The sequence below is a fragment of the Lissotriton helveticus genome, chromosome 8 (assembly GCF_964261635.1).
Source record: "Lissotriton helveticus chromosome 8, aLisHel1.1, whole genome shotgun sequence".
Classification (NCBI taxonomy): Eukaryota; Metazoa; Chordata; class Amphibia; order Caudata; family Salamandridae; genus Lissotriton; species Lissotriton helveticus.
Genome location: NC_136069.1, coordinates 772,717,097 through 772,740,559, shown reverse-complemented (window position 1 = coordinate 772,740,559; position 23,463 = coordinate 772,717,097). Strand labels below are relative to the sequence as shown.

The following is a 23,463-nucleotide window of genomic DNA, read 5'->3' as shown; positions in this document are numbered from 1 at the left end:
TGACTGAATGTATGAGTGAGTGATTAAATGTGTCTCACTGAGTGCATGGGTTAGTGACTAAACTGTCTTAATTTGTGCATCATTATGTCTGTTGTTCTGTAAACTGCTGCATGTGTTGATCAGTAGCTATATGAGTAACTATATGGGTTATTGATTGATTGCCCAAGTATTTGCATGGGAGACTGAGTGTGTGTGTGGCTGGATGGGAGGTGTGTGACTCTGTACAGATCAATGTGTACTTGTATCAATGATTGTATAAGAGAGTAAGTATGTGTTAGTATATGGTTGAAAACGTAAGGTGCTCTATGTTTAACTGTATAGAGTAGAAAATGGAAGTGTGATTGATTCTTTACAGGACTGACTAGGTGTGTGAGTAACTCCATGGATGAGTGGCAGAGTGTGAGTGTCTGTATAGGTGTATGAGTGCATATGATTGTGTTGTAAACATGAGTGATTGTATGTATGAATGATTGTATGGGTGAATGAGTGAATGTGTGTGTAGACGTAGGAATCAGTGAGTACGTATGTAGTAACTAGTATTGGTGTGTCAATGGTTTCAAAAATTATACTCTGTTTTTAACACTGGGTGAAACAGAGGTTATATTAAAATGTGAGGAGATGCATTGTATTGTCACATGAATGATATCATCAGTGATGTGGTCATTGATGTCAAATGAGATGTCATCAGTGATGTCATTTGAGATGTCATCAGTGATGTCATCAGTGATGTCACTGACCATGTCATGAATGATGTAATATGTGACATCATCAGCAGTGGATTGCGGGTGCGCAATATATAGTTAGTGCAACTAACTATATATGGAATTTCAATGGTTTTGTGTGAGTAAAATAAGGTTTTTTAAATGCTAATTCCTAACTATATATGGTCTATAACCTATGGTTTTTTCAGTGAATTTTCAAGGTTTTGTAAATGCTAATTCCTAACTATATATGGTCTATAACCTATGGTTTTTTCAGTGAATTTCAATGGTTTTTTAATAGCAAATATCATAAGCTGTCGAATGTCAAGTACGTGGTAAGAATTTTTTTTTTCGTGTTTATGCACACTGATCTGCTTTGATTGCTGCCCCCCACCCCTCATTTCTATTAGGAGTACTCTCTCTTTGCAGATAGTGAAGGGTAGTTAACGCAGCCCTTTCCCCCTTTGTAATCCGTCGTGCCTGCTTCTCTCTCCATTTGATTGATTGTTCTCTTTGGTTCATTCTCTATTTACAAACAAGCACAGAGTCGCAATACTCTGTTTAGTCTTTGCAGATAGCGAAAAATCGTGTAAAAAAACAAAAGGAATCGAGCAAAATCAGTAGGCCACTAATGGGATCTCTTTTTGACCTCGCTAAAATAGAAACATTAGGAACAACCTGTTGAAAATAGCAATGCGTATGTACATAAGCGGCGTTCATTTGTGTTCACAGTACCCCTTGTTGATTGTTTCAATCGAGCATTGAATTGTTCGATGTTAATTCTCTTAAGGATCTTCTCTACCTGCAAACGAGGAAGAATAGGAATATTCTCTCTCCCTTTGCAGATAGTGAAGGGTAGGTAACGCAAGCCTTTAACACGTCGTACCTATTTCATTCCTCATTGATTGATTGATTGTCCGAACATTGACTGTTTGGGAATTAGTTCTTTTTGGAGGTATTCCCTGTTTGCAAATAAACGTAGGAAAATCTTTGCAAGTAGTGAAAGGGTACGTAATGCGGACCTTTCTCCCCCGTTGTAATCTATCATGCCTATCCCCACTGATTGATGCACCTGTTTCACCCGGACCATTTACTAGACATACGTCATCTGGCCCGACCAGAGAGCACCCCTAGTGAAAAGGACATATGCAATAATAACGAAGTGATCACTGTATCCTGTTAACAGAAACTTTAGCATGAAACAACCTGGAAAGAAAAGAATAGGAAAACGAAAATCAGTAGGCCACTGATGAACATGAACTTTTATTAAACAACGAACAAAGAAACGATAACATAACGTAATGATAAAACCTATTAATGTCCTAGAAACAAGAAAACGTTAAAATATGCCAGTGGTGAGAGACCAGAAAAACAGTAAGAGAAACCAAATCACCCCTCGCTGTCCCACCGCCTGCCACGCCCAAAAAATCGATAGACTAGGGAAAATGCAAGTCAGTAGAACATCCGCCCCCACTCTGGAAACTTCCAAGGTGGGGCAGGGTTCCGGCTACGCCCAGCCGGGAGCAGCCCATATAAGGCAGGTCCTGCTGCCACGCCTCGGCCAGGAGATCCTAACGTAGGGTGTAGCCGGAGGAGAGGCCGAGACCAACGGGACCCGGCCAGGGGATTGCCTTTACAACGCTGAACAGTTGCAGGGGGGGGGGAATGTCTCCTCGACCCTCCCCTCTCTCTCCCAGTCCGGCCGCGGTGGCCCTTGAGAGTTGCAGGTAGTCCCGCCACATGCTCTTCCGGTCCGGCCACCAACGGTCGGGGGGCCGAGGCCGACGGAATCCGGCTGCAGCCGATAAACCAAGAAACCCGTTCATGGGGCCAGAGCCAGGGGCGTCCGGCCGACATCCACCGGAAGCCCGGCCCGAAGACGGACGGGACACTTCTTTCTTTTATAATGGCTGCGACAACACTGGGGGGGGATGTCTTGCACATGCCTCCGACCCCCCCCTCGTCCTCATCGCCTGGTCCGGCCATAACAAATCTCAAGCGAGACGCCGTGGGGTGCACTGGGAGGGAGAGACGGTGCGAACAGGCCTCTCCCGCCTCCCCAGTGTAGGCTTCCCAGCTGCACCCTCAGCGGTCCAGGCGCCCGGAAAAGAGTTCTTCCACTGTGGCCATGCTGCAACGTCTCGCCCGGCAGGGTGGAGCCCGTCCGTTCATTTGACCCCGCGATCGCCAGTAGCTACCGAACTCTCAAAATGGCGGTCGACCTGGCAAGAGCGGGCCCAGCATAAAGAAATGGCCCGGTCACTGGTTGACTCCACCACCGTAGTCCTCCACGACCTTGAAGATTCTAGAGGAGCCGCGGGAGTCTCCCACCCCCGATGGGGAATGACTGCCATGATCACCCGTGGAGTGACGAAACTGTATCCGCGGGACGTCGGCGCCAGCCTCACTTTGAATTACTAGAATCCTGCAGACCTCACTTCCGGTGAAAGCACAGTGTGACCCGGTAGGAAAAATTGTTGCACCCCCTCCCCTTTTTGACTGATAGTTCAAACCACCGATCCTTTCCTTTGCCCTTTTAACGGAACTTTGGACTGCCTCCCCCTCTTTTACATTTTCTAGAGAAAACAAAACATTAACCACTACATTAGCATAGCAGTTGACACCAGAACTGTTTTCAAATTGAAAACCAACAACATCTTCAACAGAATCCTTTTTGTTTCTGCTGTGACCCTGCTCCAGCACAGGCATTGTCCCCAGCAGTAATTCTGCAATGCCGGTAAGAATAGCTGTGGTGCCTACTGGACTCACTCACCCCCGCGGCGCCCCACGCCGTTATTTGCTGGGCGGCAACTTGCTAGACATCACCTTCGTGACATCCAGATTTCAGCGCGTTCTGCTGCCTTGGAACTATTCGCACAACAGACCGCTACTGACAAGAATATTTCATTATTGGTGCTGTCAATTTCAATAAATCTATTGGATAATTCAAAATAAATTGCCACGGTCTCTTCGTTGTTTAAATGTTTTTACTGTTTTTGTTTTGTTGTATATATTTATATGTTATTAAAGTTTTATATTCCTACTACTTTGTTGGAGTGCTATATATTTTTTATGTGACACATAATTGTAAAAACTTTGATGTACAAAGAGTCATTCCTGGAATCTTCCGCTTCAGGCTCGGTCCCCTCCCCAATCACAATACAGGATAGTTTTCAGATAGTAGGAACACGTGTGGTGTGACGGATCTCATCGGGTGTGGGCCTTGATCTACTATAACTCCTTTGAAGAGGGATGATTCTTTACAGCTGGGGCCATAAACTACATCTGCAGGGCTAGCTGATAGCCTGGACAATCGGACACAGAGGAAGAGGAGTGTCACAGGGTGCGGTAGTGAATAGGGCGAAAGGGAGGTGTCGGGCGGGCACAGTGTGATTCTCAGGGAAGAGCAGCGCAGATGGGGGGAGGTTTATTGCCCATGCATAAGACAGAGAGCGGGGGTGACCAGTGCCTGGGGAAGATGCTTGCGAGGGTGAGGAGCCATGCTACGAATCGACAGCGTGCAGAGAGTGGGTCTGGTCAAGACATCTAAAATGGCTGCCGTGCACGACAAAAGTGTGGCATTTCAAAAAAGGCAAGATGGCGCAGACAATGTTTTTCAACACTTCCTCATTTCCTTCGAATCGAACGTTAACAGACGTTGGGGCATATTACCAAAGTTAAGCGATATTTATCGCTAACGATGCTTACCAACCAATTTTTTACCACTAAGCATCGTCAGAAATTATCGAAGATAAACCTTACTATTATCAAGGTTTATCGCAAATGCGATAATAAACGGCCGCAATGCATGAATATCGCTAAAAACTCAGCGATATTCATGCATTACCGAGCTAATACTCTTAGCCATGTTATCCACCTCCCATTGGATAACATGGCTAAGAACTGCTCAGGGCAGGTGTTACTTTTTGGAGATATTCGCGCTTAGCGCGAATATCTCCAAAAGTTGGTAATAGGAGATAGATATCTTGCATGTTGTAATGCAAGTTATTGTGGTATATGGAACTCATACCATAATCTCTCAGGAAAGCAGAAACTGATCCTTTTGGGACCGCCTAAAAAGGCCTAGGGGGTGAGGAGTACTCTACTTTGCCCCCTTTTCACGTTCCGAACTATTTTATTTTACTCTCTTCTGTAATTACACAAAATACCAGCGATAAGATGCATCGGAGACACACAGTGAGAGAAAGGAGGCCGGAGATGAAGAAGACATGTCAAATACACATTGGAGATAATATAGTGGCAGAAGGGAAGTAAATATGAGTAAACTTACCATGTAACATAAAAATGTTGCACTCTATACTATAAGTCTCATTTTATACTACAATCACTTCGCTACAACCTCATAAATTAAAAATAAAAATAAATAATGTCTCAAACAATTTTTGATTTCTAAATATAAATTTATTCTTCAAAATTTTCTAAATTTGAAACAACTAGTAACATGTCCTCATCAGTAATTTCCTCTTCAATCATCTCATCTGGAATCTCCTCATTAAAAGTCTGCAATGATGATTCTTGTAACTCTATGGTCTCCAAACACTCGATAAATTCGCCATCAAGAGATTGATCAAAAAAATCATTCAAGTCATCTCCTCCTTCTGACAATATTTCATTATTGGTGCTGTCCATTTCAATCAATGTAGTGGAATCATTCAAGTCATCTCCTCGTGACAATATTTCATTATTGGTGCTCTCAATTTCAATCAATGTAGTGGAATCATTCAAGTCATCTCCTCCTTGTGACAATATTTCATTATTGGTCCTGTCCATTTCAATCAATCTAATGGAATCATACAAGCCATCTCCTCCTTGTGACAATATTTCATTATTGGTGCTCTCAATTTCAATCAATGTAGTGGAATCATTCAAGTCATCTCCTTGTGACAATATTTCATTCTTGGTGCTGTCCATTTCAATCAATCTAATGGAATCATACAAGTCATGTCCTCCTTGTGACAATATTTCATTATTGGTGCTCTCAATTTCAATCAATGTAGTGGACAATTCAAAAGAAATTGCCACGGTCTCTTCATTGTGAGCCATTTTATTTTGAAATTGCTTGCTGTAAATTGCAGAAAAAAATAATCACTTTCATTTATCGTTTTTAGTAATACATAATATAAAACTAACTTCATCAAGTATTTAGTATAACAGAAGGACTGCAAATAAATAACAGAAAACATTTTTCAAATTATCTTCAAGTGTACAACATAGTTCCCCTTACAAATTAACAACTCACCTTTTTAAAAGTAGCAGAAGTGTTAGTACTGTGTAAATCAAACACCAGAAATTCACCACCAAAAATTCCTCACAAATGTACCTCAGACAGTAGTATCACAAAATGGCTGTGGTTTCCTCTCATTTGACATATATACATAACCAATTAACTTTCATCACACACAAATACAAAACCAAAGTAACATTTTAATTGGTTCTAAATTTCAACACTTTCAAATGTGTTTTCCCCATGCAATTTTCCATAGGACATTTACATACGTCTACAGCCTGAATGGCTGAACGGAATTACACCAAACTTGGCAAAATGGTACATCAAACCTAAGAGGTCAGGAAGGATCTACTATGCCCCCTTATGGTCATTTCCCCCTTCGCTTTGGCCTCCTCTTGTCTCTCAATCCTACCGAGAGACAAGATGGCGGCCGCTACGGACTGTTTGGAATGTTGACAGACGCCGGAGAACCAATCAGCTTCGCAAAGCTCCGTAACGCGAAAAGTACGCGAAGCGGAGCGCTGTTACAGATATATATCTTTTTTTGAACGTTAATTTCTCAAAATCCACTGGAGCACATATATTGAGACCTAGCAAAGGCACATCGGGCTACCAGTCCCTAATATTTTGCCAAGTTTCGTGCAAATCCATTCAGGTGTTCGATTATTATTATTATTATTTTTTTTTGCCCCGCGGGGCCCTTTTAAAACCTCCACATCAAACCTAGGGGGTCAGCGAGGATCTACTATTCCCCCTTATGGTCATTTGCCCCTTCGCTTTGGCCTCCTCTTGTCTCTCGATCCTACCGAGAGACAAGATGGCGGCCGCTACGGACTGTTTGGAATGTTGACAGACGCCGGAGAACCAATCAGCTTCGCTTCACAAAGCTCCGTTGCGCGAAAAGTCCGCGAACCAGTGCGCTGCCCGGTCCGCTGTTACAGATATATATCTTTTTTTAAACGTTAATTTCTCAAAATCCACTGGAGCACATATATTGAGACCTACAAAAGGCACATCGGGCTACCAGTCCCTACAATTTTGCCAAGTTTCGTGCAAATCCATTCAGCCGTTCGGGCTAAAAGTGAGGCCAACCGCCCTATGGAAAACTCAATGTTAAAAACACGTTTTGGGACCCCCCTTTTTTCTCGGCCCCCCCTTGACGAACCCCCCCCAAATTTTCAAGGGCTGCTCAGAAACAAAATGTGCCATTTTCCTGAAAATTTCAGCCAATTCCGTCCACAAACGCCAAAGTTATTAGACATAGAATTTTCAAAAAACCCATAGAGAAAAAATCCTAACTATATATACCTACTGGCGACCGCCAGTAGGTAATATATATATATATATATATATATGATAACTGATCTGAAAAATATTCAATTTTAAATGTCAACTTTTATTAACAATTAAAAAACATTACATTAATTAAACACATACCTTTTAAATAAATTGTGAAATAGTAACTAAAAATAATAATGCTAGTGAGGATGGCATGAATTATTTTGTTTAAAATTACGATGATGAGCAAGGATTTCTCAAATGCAGCAGATAATCCAAAGAGTCTCTCAGCACTAAAACTCACAAGCAAGAAGTTAAACCTGAACAAAAAGTAGTGTTTTCAACTTTTTCTTAAATGTCTGTTGCGGTGTTTAAGTCACAAATCGAGGCCAAATCTTTTTTTACCTATTAACTTTCGAACGCAAATCCTATTTATGCTGGAAAATCAAATGAAAGTAACGCACTACTTAGCACCAAGGGGATGTTCCATGGGCTTTCAAATGCATAAAACCCTATTTACTTAAAAAGGTAGACAGGATTTTGCAGCAACAAACTGTGCCCATTTCAAATAGAGGGTATGAAGGACAAATGCTTCCATTTCTCCTTTCTTTTCTGACTTTACATGTGTGCTGCACTGTACAGCATACATACAAATTAGGAAAAGGTTTACAATTAGTCTAAGCATGGTATTTTGTACTGGAAAGATATCCTTTCTGTTAAAAATGAGGGTCTTATGTTGGCAGTGGTATACACCCTGTCCAAGTAGGGACCCTTCCTTCTAGTCAGGATGAGCAAAGTGCGCACCTAAGTATCCCTATGCTCACCCTCTGGTAGCTTGGCACAGAGCAGTCATGCTAAATCGCAAAGTCAATGTGTAAATCATTTACACGTATCCCACAGTAACACAGTGAAAACACCACGAATGAACACCACACCAATTTAGAAAAGTAAAGTATTTTTATCTAAACTAAACAAGACCAAAATAATAGAATTCCAACATACAAATATCAAAATATGACATTTAAAAGTTAAAAACAGTTCTGCCCACAGCTCTATGGATGCGTCACTTTTTGAGCAAAGTACCTTAGAAGCATCAAAATTGCAGTATGAAGACAGGTGCAGGGAAGGTGATACGTTGGTTCCTTACTCGCAGGGAAGGTGATGCATCAGTTCCTTGCTTTCAGGGAGGTGAGGCATTGGTTTCTAACTGCCAGGCAGGGGAAATCAATCCATTTCTTACTGAAGAGGAGGTGATGCGTCGATTTCTTACTGCAAGGGGAGGTGATGCATCAATTTCTTACTCAAAAACCCGGCGTCGAAGTAGATTTGGCGCCGCACAGGTGTGATGTGGTGTGCACGAAGGTGATGCATTGTTTTGCAAGGCTTTGTGTCCTCCACAGTCGGTCCTGGGGGCTGCACAGTGAGGCTTTACGGGGCTTGGTTCTTAGTTCCAAGAGGCTGTCAACTGTTCAGCAGGACTTGCAGAGGATTTGCGTCATCAGGCATCAGTTCGGAGTGGTTTGACTGGAGGGAGGCACCTCAGGCAAGAGGACGGCTCACAGATAGCAGAGTCCAGCAGCACCAGCAGAGTTGCAGGAAGTCTTTTGTGTCTCTGAGACTTCTTAACAGGAGTCAAGCTCTACTTCAAGCCCTTGGAGAATCTTCCAAGCAGGATATAGTAAAGTGAAAGTCCAGACCTTTCCATTGCCCACAGACAGACGCAGCATCTGCAGGTCAACCCAGCAAAGCAACACAAAGCAAAGGGGCAGTACTCCTCCTGACAGCTCTTCGGCACTTCTTCTTGGCAGGGTCTCTTGATCCATAAGTGTTTTAAAGTTCTGGAGTCTTAGGTCTAAGACTTATACACCTTTTTCACTTTGAAATGTTTGTTCTGTCCTCTCTGGTCCAGCAACAATACAGGGTGTAGAGACAGCACTGTGAAAGGTAGCCACATACTATTTTGGTGGTAGTGACAACTCCTCGCACCACTCTAGCCCAGGAAGCCTAATCAGGATATGCAGGACACACCTCAGCTCCCCTTTGTGTGAGTGTCTAGAGTGAATACACAGACCAACCTGTGACAGCTACATACCAGATGTTGATTCCACAGGCAGGCAGAGTCACAGGATGGTTAAACAAAAATAGGCCCACTTTCTAAAAGTGGCATTTTCAAACACATAATTTAAAAACCACCTTCATTTAAAGATGTCTTTTTAAATCCTGAGCTCAGGGATCCCAAACTTTAAATCTCTAGCTGTCTCAATTGAAAGTTACACTTGTAAAAGGTTACAAGTCAGCTCCAATGATAGCCTATAGGAGAGCTAGTCCTTACAAAGGAAAACACGAAATTGGCAGTATTTCACTATCAGGGCATGCAAAGCTCACCAGTACATGATTCTACCTTTCACATACACTGTACCTTGGACCTCCCTTAGAGGTGACTTACTTGTAAGAAAATGAAGGCTTGGGGCCTGGTCAGTGAGTAAACTTGCCAGGTCGACATGGCTGTTTCAAAAAGCACTCACAGACCCTGCAATGGCAGACCTTAGACAAGTGTACAGGGATACTCAAGTGTATGGCACAACCAGTGCTGCAGGTCCACTAGTAACTTTTTGATTTACAGTCCATGGACACACATAGTGAACATTTACTAGGGACTTACCAATAAATCAAATGTGCCTATCATGAATTACCAATCATAATCACAATTTACACAGAGAGCATGTGCCAATTACCAGAGGCGCCCAGAGTCTTAAGGCCAACAAAAACAGGTCAGAAAAATGAGGGGGAAGAAAACAATAGGTTTGGGGATCATCCTGCCAAAAGGGCCAGGTCCAACACTTCCAGTACAAAACCTGTGCTAGCCTCAAGGAGATATCCCTACACTATGGTTGGCTGTTTGTGGGCCTGTTTATGGCCTGATTGGTCAGATGTTACTGTTGCTTTCCCTGACATTGCAACAAACATTGACTGCAGGAAACACAAATGTGTGCAGTTTCCCATACCTTGCAATGCAACTACTCAGCTTGTATTTCCAAGTGCAAACTGTTCTAATTTGTAAATGTGGGCCACTTTTTTAATCTATTTGATTCTTTCTTCGGGTCTGCTTTTATGCTTGGAGCTTGGGCCTATCTTCTGTTCCAGGTCGACCCTAGCCACATTGTGAGGACCACGGTGACAGCAGAATCAAGCAGACGAAGAATACTCCTGAAGAGCTTTGTTTCTACTCTCAATGATTGCGACTTAACTCTGATCTCCCTGTTGACCCGGTTCACAAAGGTAAAGTAAACCTTACAACTTTCAGCATTCACAAAGAGCATTTAGTGCTCATAAATGGCCTTTGTGAATATCGAAAGTCGTAAAGTTCAACTTATGGTATTCACAAAGGGCAATTACGAGTAGTAAATGTTCTTTGTGATTACCAAAAGTGGTAAAGTTAGACTTTCGTCTCATTTCACCTTTGTGAATAGGGCCCGGGGAGTGCAACTGTGACCCGCCCTGTGGGGTGTAACTTTCTAGAGGAAGAAGGTCATGGAGCATCAGATGCAAACAGCAATGAAACTGTAAACAGAACTTTGAGGACTGTCTCTCATGACGATTATCCCACTGAACTTCATCAGGAATCATGATAGTGAAAGTTAAAGAACTGAAGAATCTCAAAGATGTGATAAAAAGAAATGCATCGTATCTTAGAATATAGTGCTACCAACAATATTGTGGGTAAAATATTGAGGGGCAATACATAGAAAAGGGAAGTGCATATCTTAGTATAGTTTGACTATTCTTTAAGATACATCTACATTCCTAGAGAGATATGAAGTTACGAATAGTAAGTCTATCCTTACCTATTTACATTTAAATATGAGTTAAATGTACCTAGGCAAGTATTGATTTACTACTTTTAACTCCAGATCTATATCCCCTCGTTGATGCGGCATTAAGAATATTAAATCTATATTAACCTATACTTACCTATATGCTCTTACCTTCTCAATGTTTTGATCTTCGATATTTTGCCCATGATATTCTGATAGCACGACATTATGAGTAAGGATGCCGCTCGAAAGGAGTAGACTTGTGTATTCGGGGCACTTGAACCCAGCGGACTACAACAGCCCACCAGTTCCCGCCCACAGCCTCCAGCTTCCTTATCACTCCTCGCGGCCCCCGCTCCGCGGGAGCCGCTCGAAGGAGTAGACTTGTGTATTCGGGGCACTTGGACCCAGCGGACTACAACAGCCCACCAGTTCCCGCCCACAGCCTCCAGCTTTCTAATCACTCCTCCCGGCCCCCGCTCCGCAGGACGCGCGTGGGCGTGCGCTGGGCGAAGCCCGGGCCAAGGGCGGGCCCGTTTGAGCCCGTTCGTGTACGGTTGAGGACGGGACGGGCCCCCCTCTAACATCTGCAATAAGGTTAGTGTGCGTACGTGCAACCATCTGGTAAGCTAAATTAGAATTGTAACCACCAGCAATCCCACGGTGGAGTTGGATTTATCTGTTTATCTGTTTCAACATCATGACTTCCTCCACGGGTGGGAACGCCAGAAAATCTATCGCCGGAGGGTCGGTAATAGGCACTTTGGACCAATTCCTTGAAAGAGCATCTTCTGTCTTATCTCACGAAATTGAGCTGACTGAAAAGAGATAATCGATGGATATTGCATTCGACAAAAGATCCTCTATGGGAAGTTTGGCCAAGGCTCGCTCGCCAATCCACCAACAAGCTGCTGACATTGCTATTCTGGGCAGCTCAGGGGAGGGCGAGGGAAACCAGTCTTTGCAACCTGCTGGATGCTTGGTATGCCCCTCGGGCAGCGAAGTGGCCTCTTTGGGCACCAAGAACAGTATCAACTCTAACATACATTCCATATCACCTTCATCTAGTACCAAGACCCGTTCTGCCTATAGCTCCAAATCCGGGGTGTCTCAACCAATGGCAGGCTCAATGTCAACGTCAAAAAGGAAGAGTAGTGGGGCCCAAGCAAAAGGAAGAAAAGCAAAAATTATGAAAGCAAACATAGCTAATGGGAGTGTGACTCCCACAAATTCCCACAGTTCTGCCACAGGTCAACCTATCAACGATGCGATTACATTGTCATCAAGTCCTGGGGATGCTCTACCTGCTGAGTTGGGATCGGCCTTTTGGACTAAGCTGGAATTCATTTTTAAAAAGACATGCCTCCCAATTTATGATAGACTGGACTCTATAGAAAATAGGCTTGTGTGCCTAGAATTATCGCTCGCATCGGCCCAGGCACGGGGTGGAAATCGGGCTAATGGGGCAATTGGCACTCAAACGAGTATGACTGGGCACAATAATAATGTAGCCGTTGACCGTACAGTCTCACAGAATGTGAATAATACAGTTAATGTTACAGCTCCAGTCGGGCCCTTACATCCCTCCCCCATATGCCCTTACGGTAATTTAGCAGTGCCTAACCAACCCACGCAGAGAGGCAGGTCACGGGCAGTGGAAGCCAGTATACCTGTAATTCAACAATCACCAGTGAACAATTCCCCTCGTGTTCTATCTATAAAAAGATTACCATGTATAGATCTCCCCCCTGAATCTACCCCATATGTGGTGGTCCTTGCAGGGTTCCCTCTTTGAGTCAGGATAAAAGGAAGACGTACATGGAACTTAAGAACAAATGTATCCACTGGCTTAATCTCAACCGGCCGCTCCCCATTCAGGTATCTGCTGAAATATTGTTTGCTAGACGAGTAGATTGGGTGGGACCACGGAAAAAGCCCATCGAGGGAGACTGTATAATTATCAACTTTAAGGATAGTAGGGCCGTTGAATATATCTGCAAATGGGCACAGGTAGGCCCAGCGACCTTAATCCAGTCTCTACCCCTGACCTATTTCTACCCACCAGCATACCCTGCCCCCCTAGCAAAAGTTAGCAGATAGGACGTTACAGAATTGGAGCAATACTCGGGGTTTAAGGATGGTTAACAGATATGACATGTTGTCTGTGCTGGAAGACTGTGATTGACGAATATCTGAAACTGTAGTGGCTTCCAAGGAGGATAAACCAGAAAAGAGCCTATCTCCATCTGTCCACAAAGTTAGTGTCCAGGGTGAGGCAATGGGTACTAAGCGCAATGGATTCCATTCTAATGCAGAGAGTTTAGTCTCGAACCAGATGGGTTGCGAGGTAATAGTAAACCAACCACTGAGTGAGATAAATTTATCTTTATCACCGGAGCTGAGTATATAGCATCGGCGCCACCCTCCAATTAGCTGGGTGGATAATGTTGGTAGTTCTCATAGCACAAACTGTTCTATTTCATTGGTATCTTGGAACTTAGCGGGCTTGGGATCGAAACTAGCCTCGCCTGACTGGTCTAATTTCATTGAAAAATTAGATGTTTGTCTCTTTCAAGAGACCTGGTCGGTGGATCCTGTTTGTAGGCTGGGTTATCTAAATTTCCACCTTCCTGCGGTAAAGAAAGAAAAGGGTCGCCCATTAGGAGGCTTAGTGATTTGGGCTAGGCAGGCTTTAAGTTGTAATGTTCAACAACTTACTGTATTAAATATTGATATACTTGCAGTGAGAGTTACTTTCCCCTCTGGTGAAAGCATCGCTATTTTTAATATTTATGCAAGAGGACATCCGGGAGGGAAAAAGTCTGAGGTAATATCAGCCTTAGATGGCTCGATTGAGGCTTTGCCTAGCAATACACTGCCACATGTAGCGGGGGACTTTAATACCACCTTTGAGCCACTAGGGCATGATGACTTGAGTTTTACAGAGGAGGAAGACTCCAGATGGGGCATCCCCAAACTTGAGTTGTCACCTATAAGAAAATGGACTGAGGCAGTAATTCAACTGAAAGGGCCATGTATGGCGAAACAACTAAGGGTTGCTAACGGCCTAACGCCTTCTGATAGACAGGGCAACAGAGCGTATGATAATGGCCATAGGTCTAGCTGCATAGATTACCTGCTTGTCCACCTAAAACTGTGGCGTTGCCTTGTAGATATGGCAGTAATGGGTCGCATAGAAAGTGATCATAATCCCCTTGCCTCCTTATTTAAGTTGGATATAGATGGAGTCGTAGCAGCAACCCAGGGTAGAACAGCCCCAGACCTTGCTCTCGTCAATGACATGCGCCACCTTAAGTGGAGCAAAGTCATAGAACAGCCTGACACCCTGATTACCATACAAAATGATGTAAATAAGGTATTAGTAGAACTGGGGTCTAGTGCCACCAGTGGGGACTTCCATTCTTTTATGATCGATGCCCATACTAAGCTTTTTGCTCAATTAAAAACACATTTTTGTAAGTCGGGCACAGGCAGAAGTAAACTAAGTAAGAAACCTGAGTGCTGGTGTAATGTGGCTTGTCGACAAGCACGGACTGAGCTGGGTTTAGCCCTAAAAACGAGGGACCCAAGTAAGGAAAAAAAGGTTATAGGGAAGTACAGATGGAGGCCAAAAAGACATGGGATGAGTGTAAGTGGCAGGAACCTAAAGAAGCTTGTGTGGCCAAGAACCCAAAATTATTTTGGGATACATATAAATGGGACAGGGGTGGGTGCCCGGACCGCCCTCAGAACAATGTTGCCCAGCATCTGTGGGTTGATTATTTCAAGCCACAGTACGCATGTACCGGTAGCGTTGAGAGCAGTGGAACACCTTCCTGCACATTCTACGAAGGAGTGGCCTTTACTCTAGAAGATGTTGATAGGGCGCTAGAGACAGTAATTGAGGGAAGAGCACCGGGTATCGATTGCATCCCTGCCGATTTATTCTTAAATGATAAGTAATCTTGGCGGTCATATATCGCCTACTTGGAAAATGCTATAGCCCAAGGAGCTGCTGTCCCTCATTCTTGGAAGGGAGCAGAAATCATACCGGTGTATAAAAAAGGGGACAAGTCTGTCGCAGGCAATTATAGGCATATTAGCCTAATCGACTCAATCCAGAAGATCATGGGTAGATTGGTTTTGTGTAAGTTGCAGACTTGGATGGACGAAAATAATATCTTGAGTCTGCTGCAGGCCGGCTTCCGCCCCCAAACAAGTACAATAGATCAAGTTTTTCGTTTTATTACCCTCTATTGGCGGACAGTGGTCTTGGGAAAAGAGGCTCTGTATGCTGTGTTCGTTGATTTGAGGGAAGCTTTTGATTTAGTACCGCATAGTAAATGATGGCGAGTCTTGGAGGAGTTGGGGATGGCCCCGGAGTTACTGACACTGGTCGTGTGCTTGCATGAGGATAACTTCGCCTGGGTTCGGTGGGGGTCGCAGGGTGAGGTGACGGAAACCTTTCCCGTTGAGCGGGGAGTGCGACAGGGATGCGTTATGGTGCCTACCCTGTTCTCGCTCTTCGTCAACGGGGTGGCGGACTTCCTTTCCTTGGTCCCCATGGATGTCCCAGTGCTGGCAGGCACTCGTATCCCTATCCTCATGTTTGCGGACGATACCTTGATTATTTCCAAAACACCGAGCGGCCTCCAGCGGGCCCTCCAGCGGTTCGGAGATTTTTGCCTCCTTCGCGGTCTGGAAATAAATACTGCCAAAACTAAATTCATGTCGTTCAACGAACACAAATCTTTTATAGGTAGCGTGTTTATGAATAATCTCCCACTAGAGCAGGGTAATACTTTTACTTATTTGGGTGTTACCCTGCATACGGATATGCGTTGGACTAGCCAACAAGACCTGGTCGTGCAAAAGCACCAACAGCAATCAGGGTTTCTTTTACAAAATTCAAAACTTCACTTACTAAACCGATTAGCCCAGTCCTTGACATCTATGGGATGAAGGTACTGAGTTCGGCCCTATATGGAGCGGAACTGTGGGGGTTTGAAAACCTAAAGCGCCTGTCCTTTGTGGAGAATGAGCTTTTTTGTAAAGTTACTAGTGCCCCACAAAGTACCCCACTGACACCACTATTATGGGATCTAGGTAGGAAAGCAGTTGAAGATCTGTCAATTCTTCGCCCATTATTGTATTGGCGTAGAATATGGAGTACCAAGGAACTCTCCCACTATGCTCAGGGCCTTATGGATATTATTAAAAACGACTCCTTCCATAAAATTAAATGGCTGAAGGAGATTAAATCCCTGCTAGTGAGGTTGGGCATGACCGAACTATGGGATGACCCCTTGAATGCAGTCTTTCCTTCCAAAAAATGTTTTAAGGGAAGATATTGGGAAATGGTTTTCTCATCAATATGTTTGAAAGGTCTTTCATCCCACCTCACTGGACGTTTCCTTGAATTTAAGTCCTGGCCAGAGTTAGAGAAGTACTGGGATTTGATTGAAAAGCCCTATGACCGTAAACTGTATTTCCTATTTAGGGTGGGCCCTCTCCCAATAAGGTTATTCACTGGTAAATTGGTGGTTCAACTAATGACAGATGCCCTAGGTGCCTGGACCTGCAAGAATCTGTAAGTCACATCTTGTTTTTCTGTCCTTTATATACTGCACCACGCTGTAAGTGTATAAAACCAATTTGTCGACTAATGGGTACTCAAAGATATGCTGAGGCTCTGAGAATACTACGTTCAGACCCCAATCCACCTATAGCTATTGCTGTGGCGAAGTTCTTGAATTGGGCTTGGGCAATACGATCAAAAATGATGCTCCCGGCTAGCTAGTAGTCGGTCCATCTTGCTATCTTTTTAGTCTCAAGTCACATACCAGTAACAATAATGTGGGTATGTGTTCCCTGCTTACGTGGTTGATACTGTGTTCTACTGAATCACCCCTTAGCCCATATAATGAATTACCGTAGTAATATGGTAAAAATGCTTTTTTTTTATTTGATATATACAAAAATAATTTTAAGCTCAAAAATGTTTTAATCATTGTACTCGATAATCTATGGAATTTAATTGTATCTTAATTATTTATATTGAAAGTATATTATGGTTGTTTTAAGATTGTACAGTATATGATGAATGGTTTTATGTTGTGCTTTAATGACTTAACTGTCAAATAAAGTTTATGATGATGAGTAAGATTACGATTGGGGGTACAAAGAGTTGAAAGCTGTTTTATATTGTTAAAATGATTGCAGTATTGTTTCCCCAAGGTTGGTCAATAAGAATATGTGAAATATAAAAAAGTATTCGCTAATCGAGTTTTCGCTTGTCGATCCCCCACAAAACATTTGCTGTGTAAACAAATGCCTATAAGTTTGCTGGGTTACAAGACTAGTGAATCTAGAGTATTGTTGCAAGATATCACAATGAGCCTGTTCTTGACAATATCTTGTTGAATTTTCTCTAAATAGCAAAATTTCACAAATGATTCAAATGACTTAAAAAACAACCGATAACTGTGCAATACCACATTGCTAATTTTTTTTATGTGTTTTAATGAAATACCTTTTTTGTGCCAAATAATTATTTTCTGAGGTGCTATAAGACTCATCTTTGAAATGGACTATGCAACACAACTTCTGCAATGCTCTGACTTGCTTTCAAAAGTCACTTGCCCAGACTGCAGTTTGAAATGTCCCATTTGCAGTAATTTTAAAAAATATATATTGCGGGAGAGTCACATTACCTCCTTCTATGGCATTAATCCTCTCAATGTACACAAGGATACAGGTGCCTTTACCTTCTTCAACTCCAGTCTACCTGGACAGAGACATCATTGAGGTAGATGAAGAACCAGTGCTAACAGTGGTGTTGCATGATGACAGGAATAAAGGGGCAATCCGTGGGTGATGTTACCTGCTGTGGTTATTGATAGGTTCTGCAGTAATGTTCGGCCCATACCAGGCTTGCGCGCAGTACCACGTGGGGCTGCAGCCTAAGAGTGAGGGGTGGTGGTAAACAAGGAGGGACCACAGAATCATCTCATTGTGTTTCCCGACCTTGCTTGAGGATAGAGTGGAGTTGGAAGAAGTTAGACTTTGAATTTCAGGGACCTCCAAGACTGCCCCTGCATAAATATTTGCCATGGGTCAATGGCTTTAGCACCCACTGGACCCTTCCCGTCTTGCCACAAACAGTGTTACAGACACGGCTGATGAAATGTAATCTCTAATAGCTACTTACATTTTGTACCTCTCTGGTGAATGTGGTGTTGAAAGCTGGGAATAGAACCTGTGAGTTAGCCTAATAAAGGTATCATCACTAAAATATTGCATGTTGTTGTTTTCCTTACTTTAACTGTGCTGGTAAATTTTAGCACTGATTTATTTGACCTGTTTTACAATATCCACTTCTATTTTTCCAACTGGGATTTTAATTAATTTCAAACATTTACTTATCTTGTTTTTTATCGTAGGAAGAATTGAGACAGTTTGTCCGCAACATATGTTGCCTAATATTGGAAACTATCTCCTGAAAGGTCACTCACTTATCAATATCGTTGGTTGTTTGTACGTCTTTAGCTTGCATCACCATCGCTTTTGTAAGGAAAGGTGAAGTACATTTCAGAGTGAAGAGGGAATGCCCCAGCACAAAAGTAGCAACATTTAACAAAATAAATCACTCCACAAAAAAAGATATACGAAGCACAAGCTAGTCACAACTCACAAGATATTCTTGTCCTTGAAGACGTGGACCTAAGGGCAAGGGAGATAGGGCGATAGACGGGTAGACAGACAGACAGGCGGACGGACAGGTAGACAGACGGATAGACAGATAGATAGATAGATAGATAGATAGATAGATAGATAGATAGATAGATAGATAGATAGATAGATAGATAGATAGATAGATAGATAGATAGATAGATAGATAGATAGATAGATAGATAGATAGATAGATAGATAGATAGATAGATAGATAGATAGATAGATAGATAGATAGATAAAAATACACAAGTGAGAGTGTTAAAGGTTGAAAAGAAGATGTCCCTTTGTCCTATTTTGAGCCCTATGTCTGCGGTGTGATGACGTAAACACACACCAGTGTACAGTAATGGATTCTGTCCACCATGTGAGCTTCACTTACCTTCTACTTTGAAGAGAGTAAGATGCGGTCTGCAATGAAAGGACCCCAGCGCATTCCCAGCACAGCTCATCCAAAGCCCTTGGAAGACCCAGGTGGCAGTGATGACCGACGACGCCCTGCTGGTGATCTTCCACTCATTGGAAACGACAGCACCAATATTGGCTGCCATGCCACCGATGCAAAACACAAGGGCTAAAATCTGTACTGCAGACATTGTGGAACTTTTTTTATTTACTTGTTCTTCAAAATTTCATACACCAAACCTCGGTCAGCCTTGCCTTAAAGGGAGACCGTCGGATAAATAAGTCCAAGAGAATATGGTGGCTTAGTTTCATAGGAGACACAATATAGTTGTTTTACAAGGAAACGCGTGTTGCAGAACATTAATGAGGATGTAGGACATTGTTCATGCTCCAGTAGCATGAGACATGCACGTTCAGGCAATGAGACGGAAAAGAGAAGTGTGGCTTCAAGTTAAAATAGCCTATGGATGAGTTGAGTTAAAGCACACCTTTAGTTAAATCAAGATTTTTGGTGAAACCCCACCTCGAGAAATATGTTTACACTCACAAGTCACTGAGGTCTTTTTTAAGGAGAGAATCGCCTTAGTAAAATAAATGTACTTTTCTTTTTGAACGCGCTCAATCCTAATAGTTTTTAAAGGGAATGCTTGCTGTGTGTGTGTTGGTTTTAGATTAACTCAGAAAATTAATGAACTTTGAAGGGGAGAGAGGGATCAAAGTCCACACTGCTACCTTATTCGAACTCAGTATTCACAATTGAATTGGACAGTAAGACGTTATTTTTCCAAATAAACAGCTTGGACAGCACAGAAGCTACTGTGCCTTTTGCCTGTGCACGGTTGTATTCTATTTTATGCTGGTTGTGTTGTGTTAAGGTGGATGAACCATTTTTTTGCATGCAGTTTATTTTTCTCTCTTTTCATAGTAGGCAGGGCAAGAGTTCCTAAGTTAGCTGGCCATCTTTTGGCCGCCCCCCAGCATTGTCACCAGAGTTCTTTTTATAATTTAACAGATTTTGTTGAATAAATAAAAACACTTTCTCATACTCTAATAAGCAATTAAAAAAATTCTATGAGGGCTATCAAAATATCACAACTCAAGGATGAATGATAATTATTACATGGTAAGAAAGCATAGACTGCTGCATTGGAAAGGAAACATATTTTGCAATGTGGTATCTTGGAGTCATACTGGTTTGCATGTGAATAGCCACATTCAAAAACAGAGGCTCCAGTAACATGGTTCTATTCGGGTATTCGAATTATATCCCCGCACTGTATGGCTTTAATTTTTGTGGTGCCATGGTTTGCACTTATATAACCCCCAGACTGTTAGATTCACTGCTGTTTTGGCACAGGGATATATAATGACTAATAATGCTATGATTAAGTTTGGTAATCCCCATTACTCTTAGTCCTACTCGTCCTCGACCCAGTCATCACTCATGAGGTATTCCACAGACAGGAAACAAAACAGGAAACGCTTTTAGGCTCCACCCCCCCTCCTGCCAGTTGCTATATCAGACCTAACCACCAGAAGCACATCCTGACACACCAAGCAACAAAGGCCTGGACAGGGAGGGAGGGTGGGAAGTATGGCTGGGTCGAGGACGAGTAGGACTAAGAGTAATGGGGATTACCAAACGTAATCATAGCATTACCTCTACATCCCTCGTCCTCGACCCAGTCATCACTCATGAGGCATACCAAAGCAACGCCCAAACAGGCAACCCAAACACTGCAAACCACAGACCAGACACAAAGGAGTGCAGCAAGTGAAAAAAGTTTAATACAGAAGCAGAACTCAGAGCGGAGGGGGAACCCCCACAGCTTGCAACACCCCACGACCAAAATTGGTCCGGTCAGACAGGGCACAATTCAACCTGTAGTGCCTCACAAACGTGGACTCAGAGGCCCAGGTCCCAGCATGACGAATCTCATCAAGAGACACACCATGGTAAGCAGCCCAGGAGGCAGACACGCCCGAGTGGAACGCGCCTGAACACCCGCCGGACAAGGCAAACCAGCACCACGATAGGCAAGTGTGATGACAGCCTTAATCCAGCGACCCAAGGTGAGCCTGGAAGCAGCCTTAGCCATACCAGCCAAACCAAAGGTGACAAAGAGAGAGTCAGAAGAGCGAAACTCCCCAGAACGAGCCACATAAATGGACAAGGCATGCCTCAGGTCCAAAGAATGAAGCAACAGCTCAGCAGGAGAAGAAGGAGAAGGACACAAAGAAGGAAGAACCAGCTCCGGAGAGGAATGGAAATGGGAGCGGACTTTGGGGATAAAACCAGGATCCAAAGAGAGCACTACAGCGTCGTCCAGAAAACGCAAAAATGGGGGGGGAACAACGCAAGGCCGTACGCTCCCCCAACCGCCTCGCAGAAGTGATGGCCACCAGAAAAGCCACTTTGTAGGACAGAAATTTAAGGTCCACAGTCTCCAAAGGTTCAAAGGAGGAAGACTGCAAAACACCCAACACCAATGAGAGATCCCAAGGGGGCACCAGAGAACGAACAGAAGGGGAAGAAAGAGAACAACTACGAAACAGACGAGAAACCAATAGGCCATCTGAAGAAAGAAAAGAATCCGGGTCCCGGAAGGCCCGGATAGCAGCCCACTGGCCCCTCAAGGTAGACACAGCAAAGCGCTTCTGAAAGCCATCCAGAAAAAATTGAAGGACAGAAGACACAGGGCAAGAGGTAGGAGACAAACCAATAGAGGAACACCACCCCGAGAAGGACGATCAGTGCTTTGAGTAGGAATACAAAGTAGACGGCCTACGAGAGGCCTGCATCACAGAAATGATGTGATCGGGCAGACCACGGACCCCAAGAGACAACCGTTCAACCTCCAGACCGCCAAGGAGAGGGGAACCAGAAGAGGGGACGGGGACCGCAGAGGAGAGGGGTAGCAGGGCAGAAGCCAAGGAGGGCCCACCGCTAGGCCCAGCAGCAGAGGAAACCAGGACCTCCTCGGCCAGTGCGGAAGAACAGCCACCACCTGAGCCCCCTCCCACTGAACCTTCAGCAAGAAGGCAGGAATCAGAGGAAAGGGAGGAAAGGCATAAAGAAGCCAAGGAGGCCACCGGAGAGACAAGGCATCCACTCCCCAGGCGCCCACCTCCGGAGACCTGGAGCAGAACAGGAGAACCAGGGCATTGGACCGGGAGGTGAACAAGTCCAGACCCGGAGTCCCGAACCTCAGGCAAAGCAAGCGAAAAGTCCGGGGAGCCAGGCACAGGGACAGAGACAAAGGAAACCTCCGGCTCAACGAATCCGCCACCACGTTGTCCACACCTCGAATATGCTGAGGGAAGAACTGCGGGTCCCCCCCTGGTGATTGATATAGGCCACCGACACAGTGTTGTCCGATCTCACCAGGACATGGCAACCCCTCAGATGAAGTTGGAAAAAACGGAGCGCCCTCTCCACCGCAGACAACTCCCTCCAGTTGGACGACCTGCGAGACTCCAACGGGAGCCAACGAGCCTGTACAGCCCAATGGTCCAGAGTCGCCCCCAAGCCGGAAGCGCTGGCATCCGTGGTCACAACCAGAGGAGGAGGCACACAGAACAACATCCCCACGTGAAGGTGGAAAGTATCCAGCCACCACTGAAGAGCAGACACAATGTCCAGAGTCACGGGCACAGGAACCGCATAATCCAGGACAGGAAAGGGCACCCACCGCTGCACATGCCACAGCAGAGGGAGCAGATGAACCCTGGCCCAGGGCACGGTGAAGACAGAAGTAGCCATATGGCCCTGAACCTCCAGCCACTGAAGGAGGGGAGCCGAGGTCTGTGACAACAACTTCCTCAGCAAAGACTGAAGGCGACAAATTCGGGCCTCCGGCAGGAACACTTTGCCCAACACAGAATCGAACACAGCTCCGATTAAAGTCCTCCGAGTGGCAGGCTCCAGTTGGCACTTCGGCAAGTTGATCAAGAACCCGTGGTCCCTGAGCGTAGACATGGTCAAGAGAAGGTGGCGAGACATGATCTCCAGGGACGGAGCCTGAACCATCCAGTCGTCGAGATACGGGAACACCGACACCCCCAGGAGATGGAGATGGGCTACCAAGGGAGCCACCACCTTGGTGAACACCCTTGGGGCGGACCGAAGACCAAAGGGAAGGACACAGAACTGCCAGTGCTGGCCCTCCAGGCAGAAGCGCAGGAAATGCTGATCCCTCACAGCCACCGGGATGTGTAGGTACGCATCCTGGAGGTCCAGAGCTGAGAACACCCAACCGGACTGGATCAGCGGGATAACCTTCTG

General features: G+C 44.3%; 1 protein-coding gene across 1 annotated transcript in view; it reads right to left on the bottom strand.

The window, feature by feature from the left end:
• The window catches only part of CLDN10 (claudin 10), a 524,049-nt gene extending 504,295 nt beyond the window's left edge, over positions 1-19,754 (bottom strand). The window contains exon 1 of the mRNA XM_078656067.1: positions 19,156-19,754. Coding sequence (XP_078512193.1) covers positions 19,156-19,369 — 214 coding nt within the window. The 5' untranslated portion in view covers positions 19,370-19,754. The remainder of the gene's footprint in view (positions 1-19,155) is intronic.
• Positions 19,755-23,463: the final 3,709 nt, after the last annotated feature.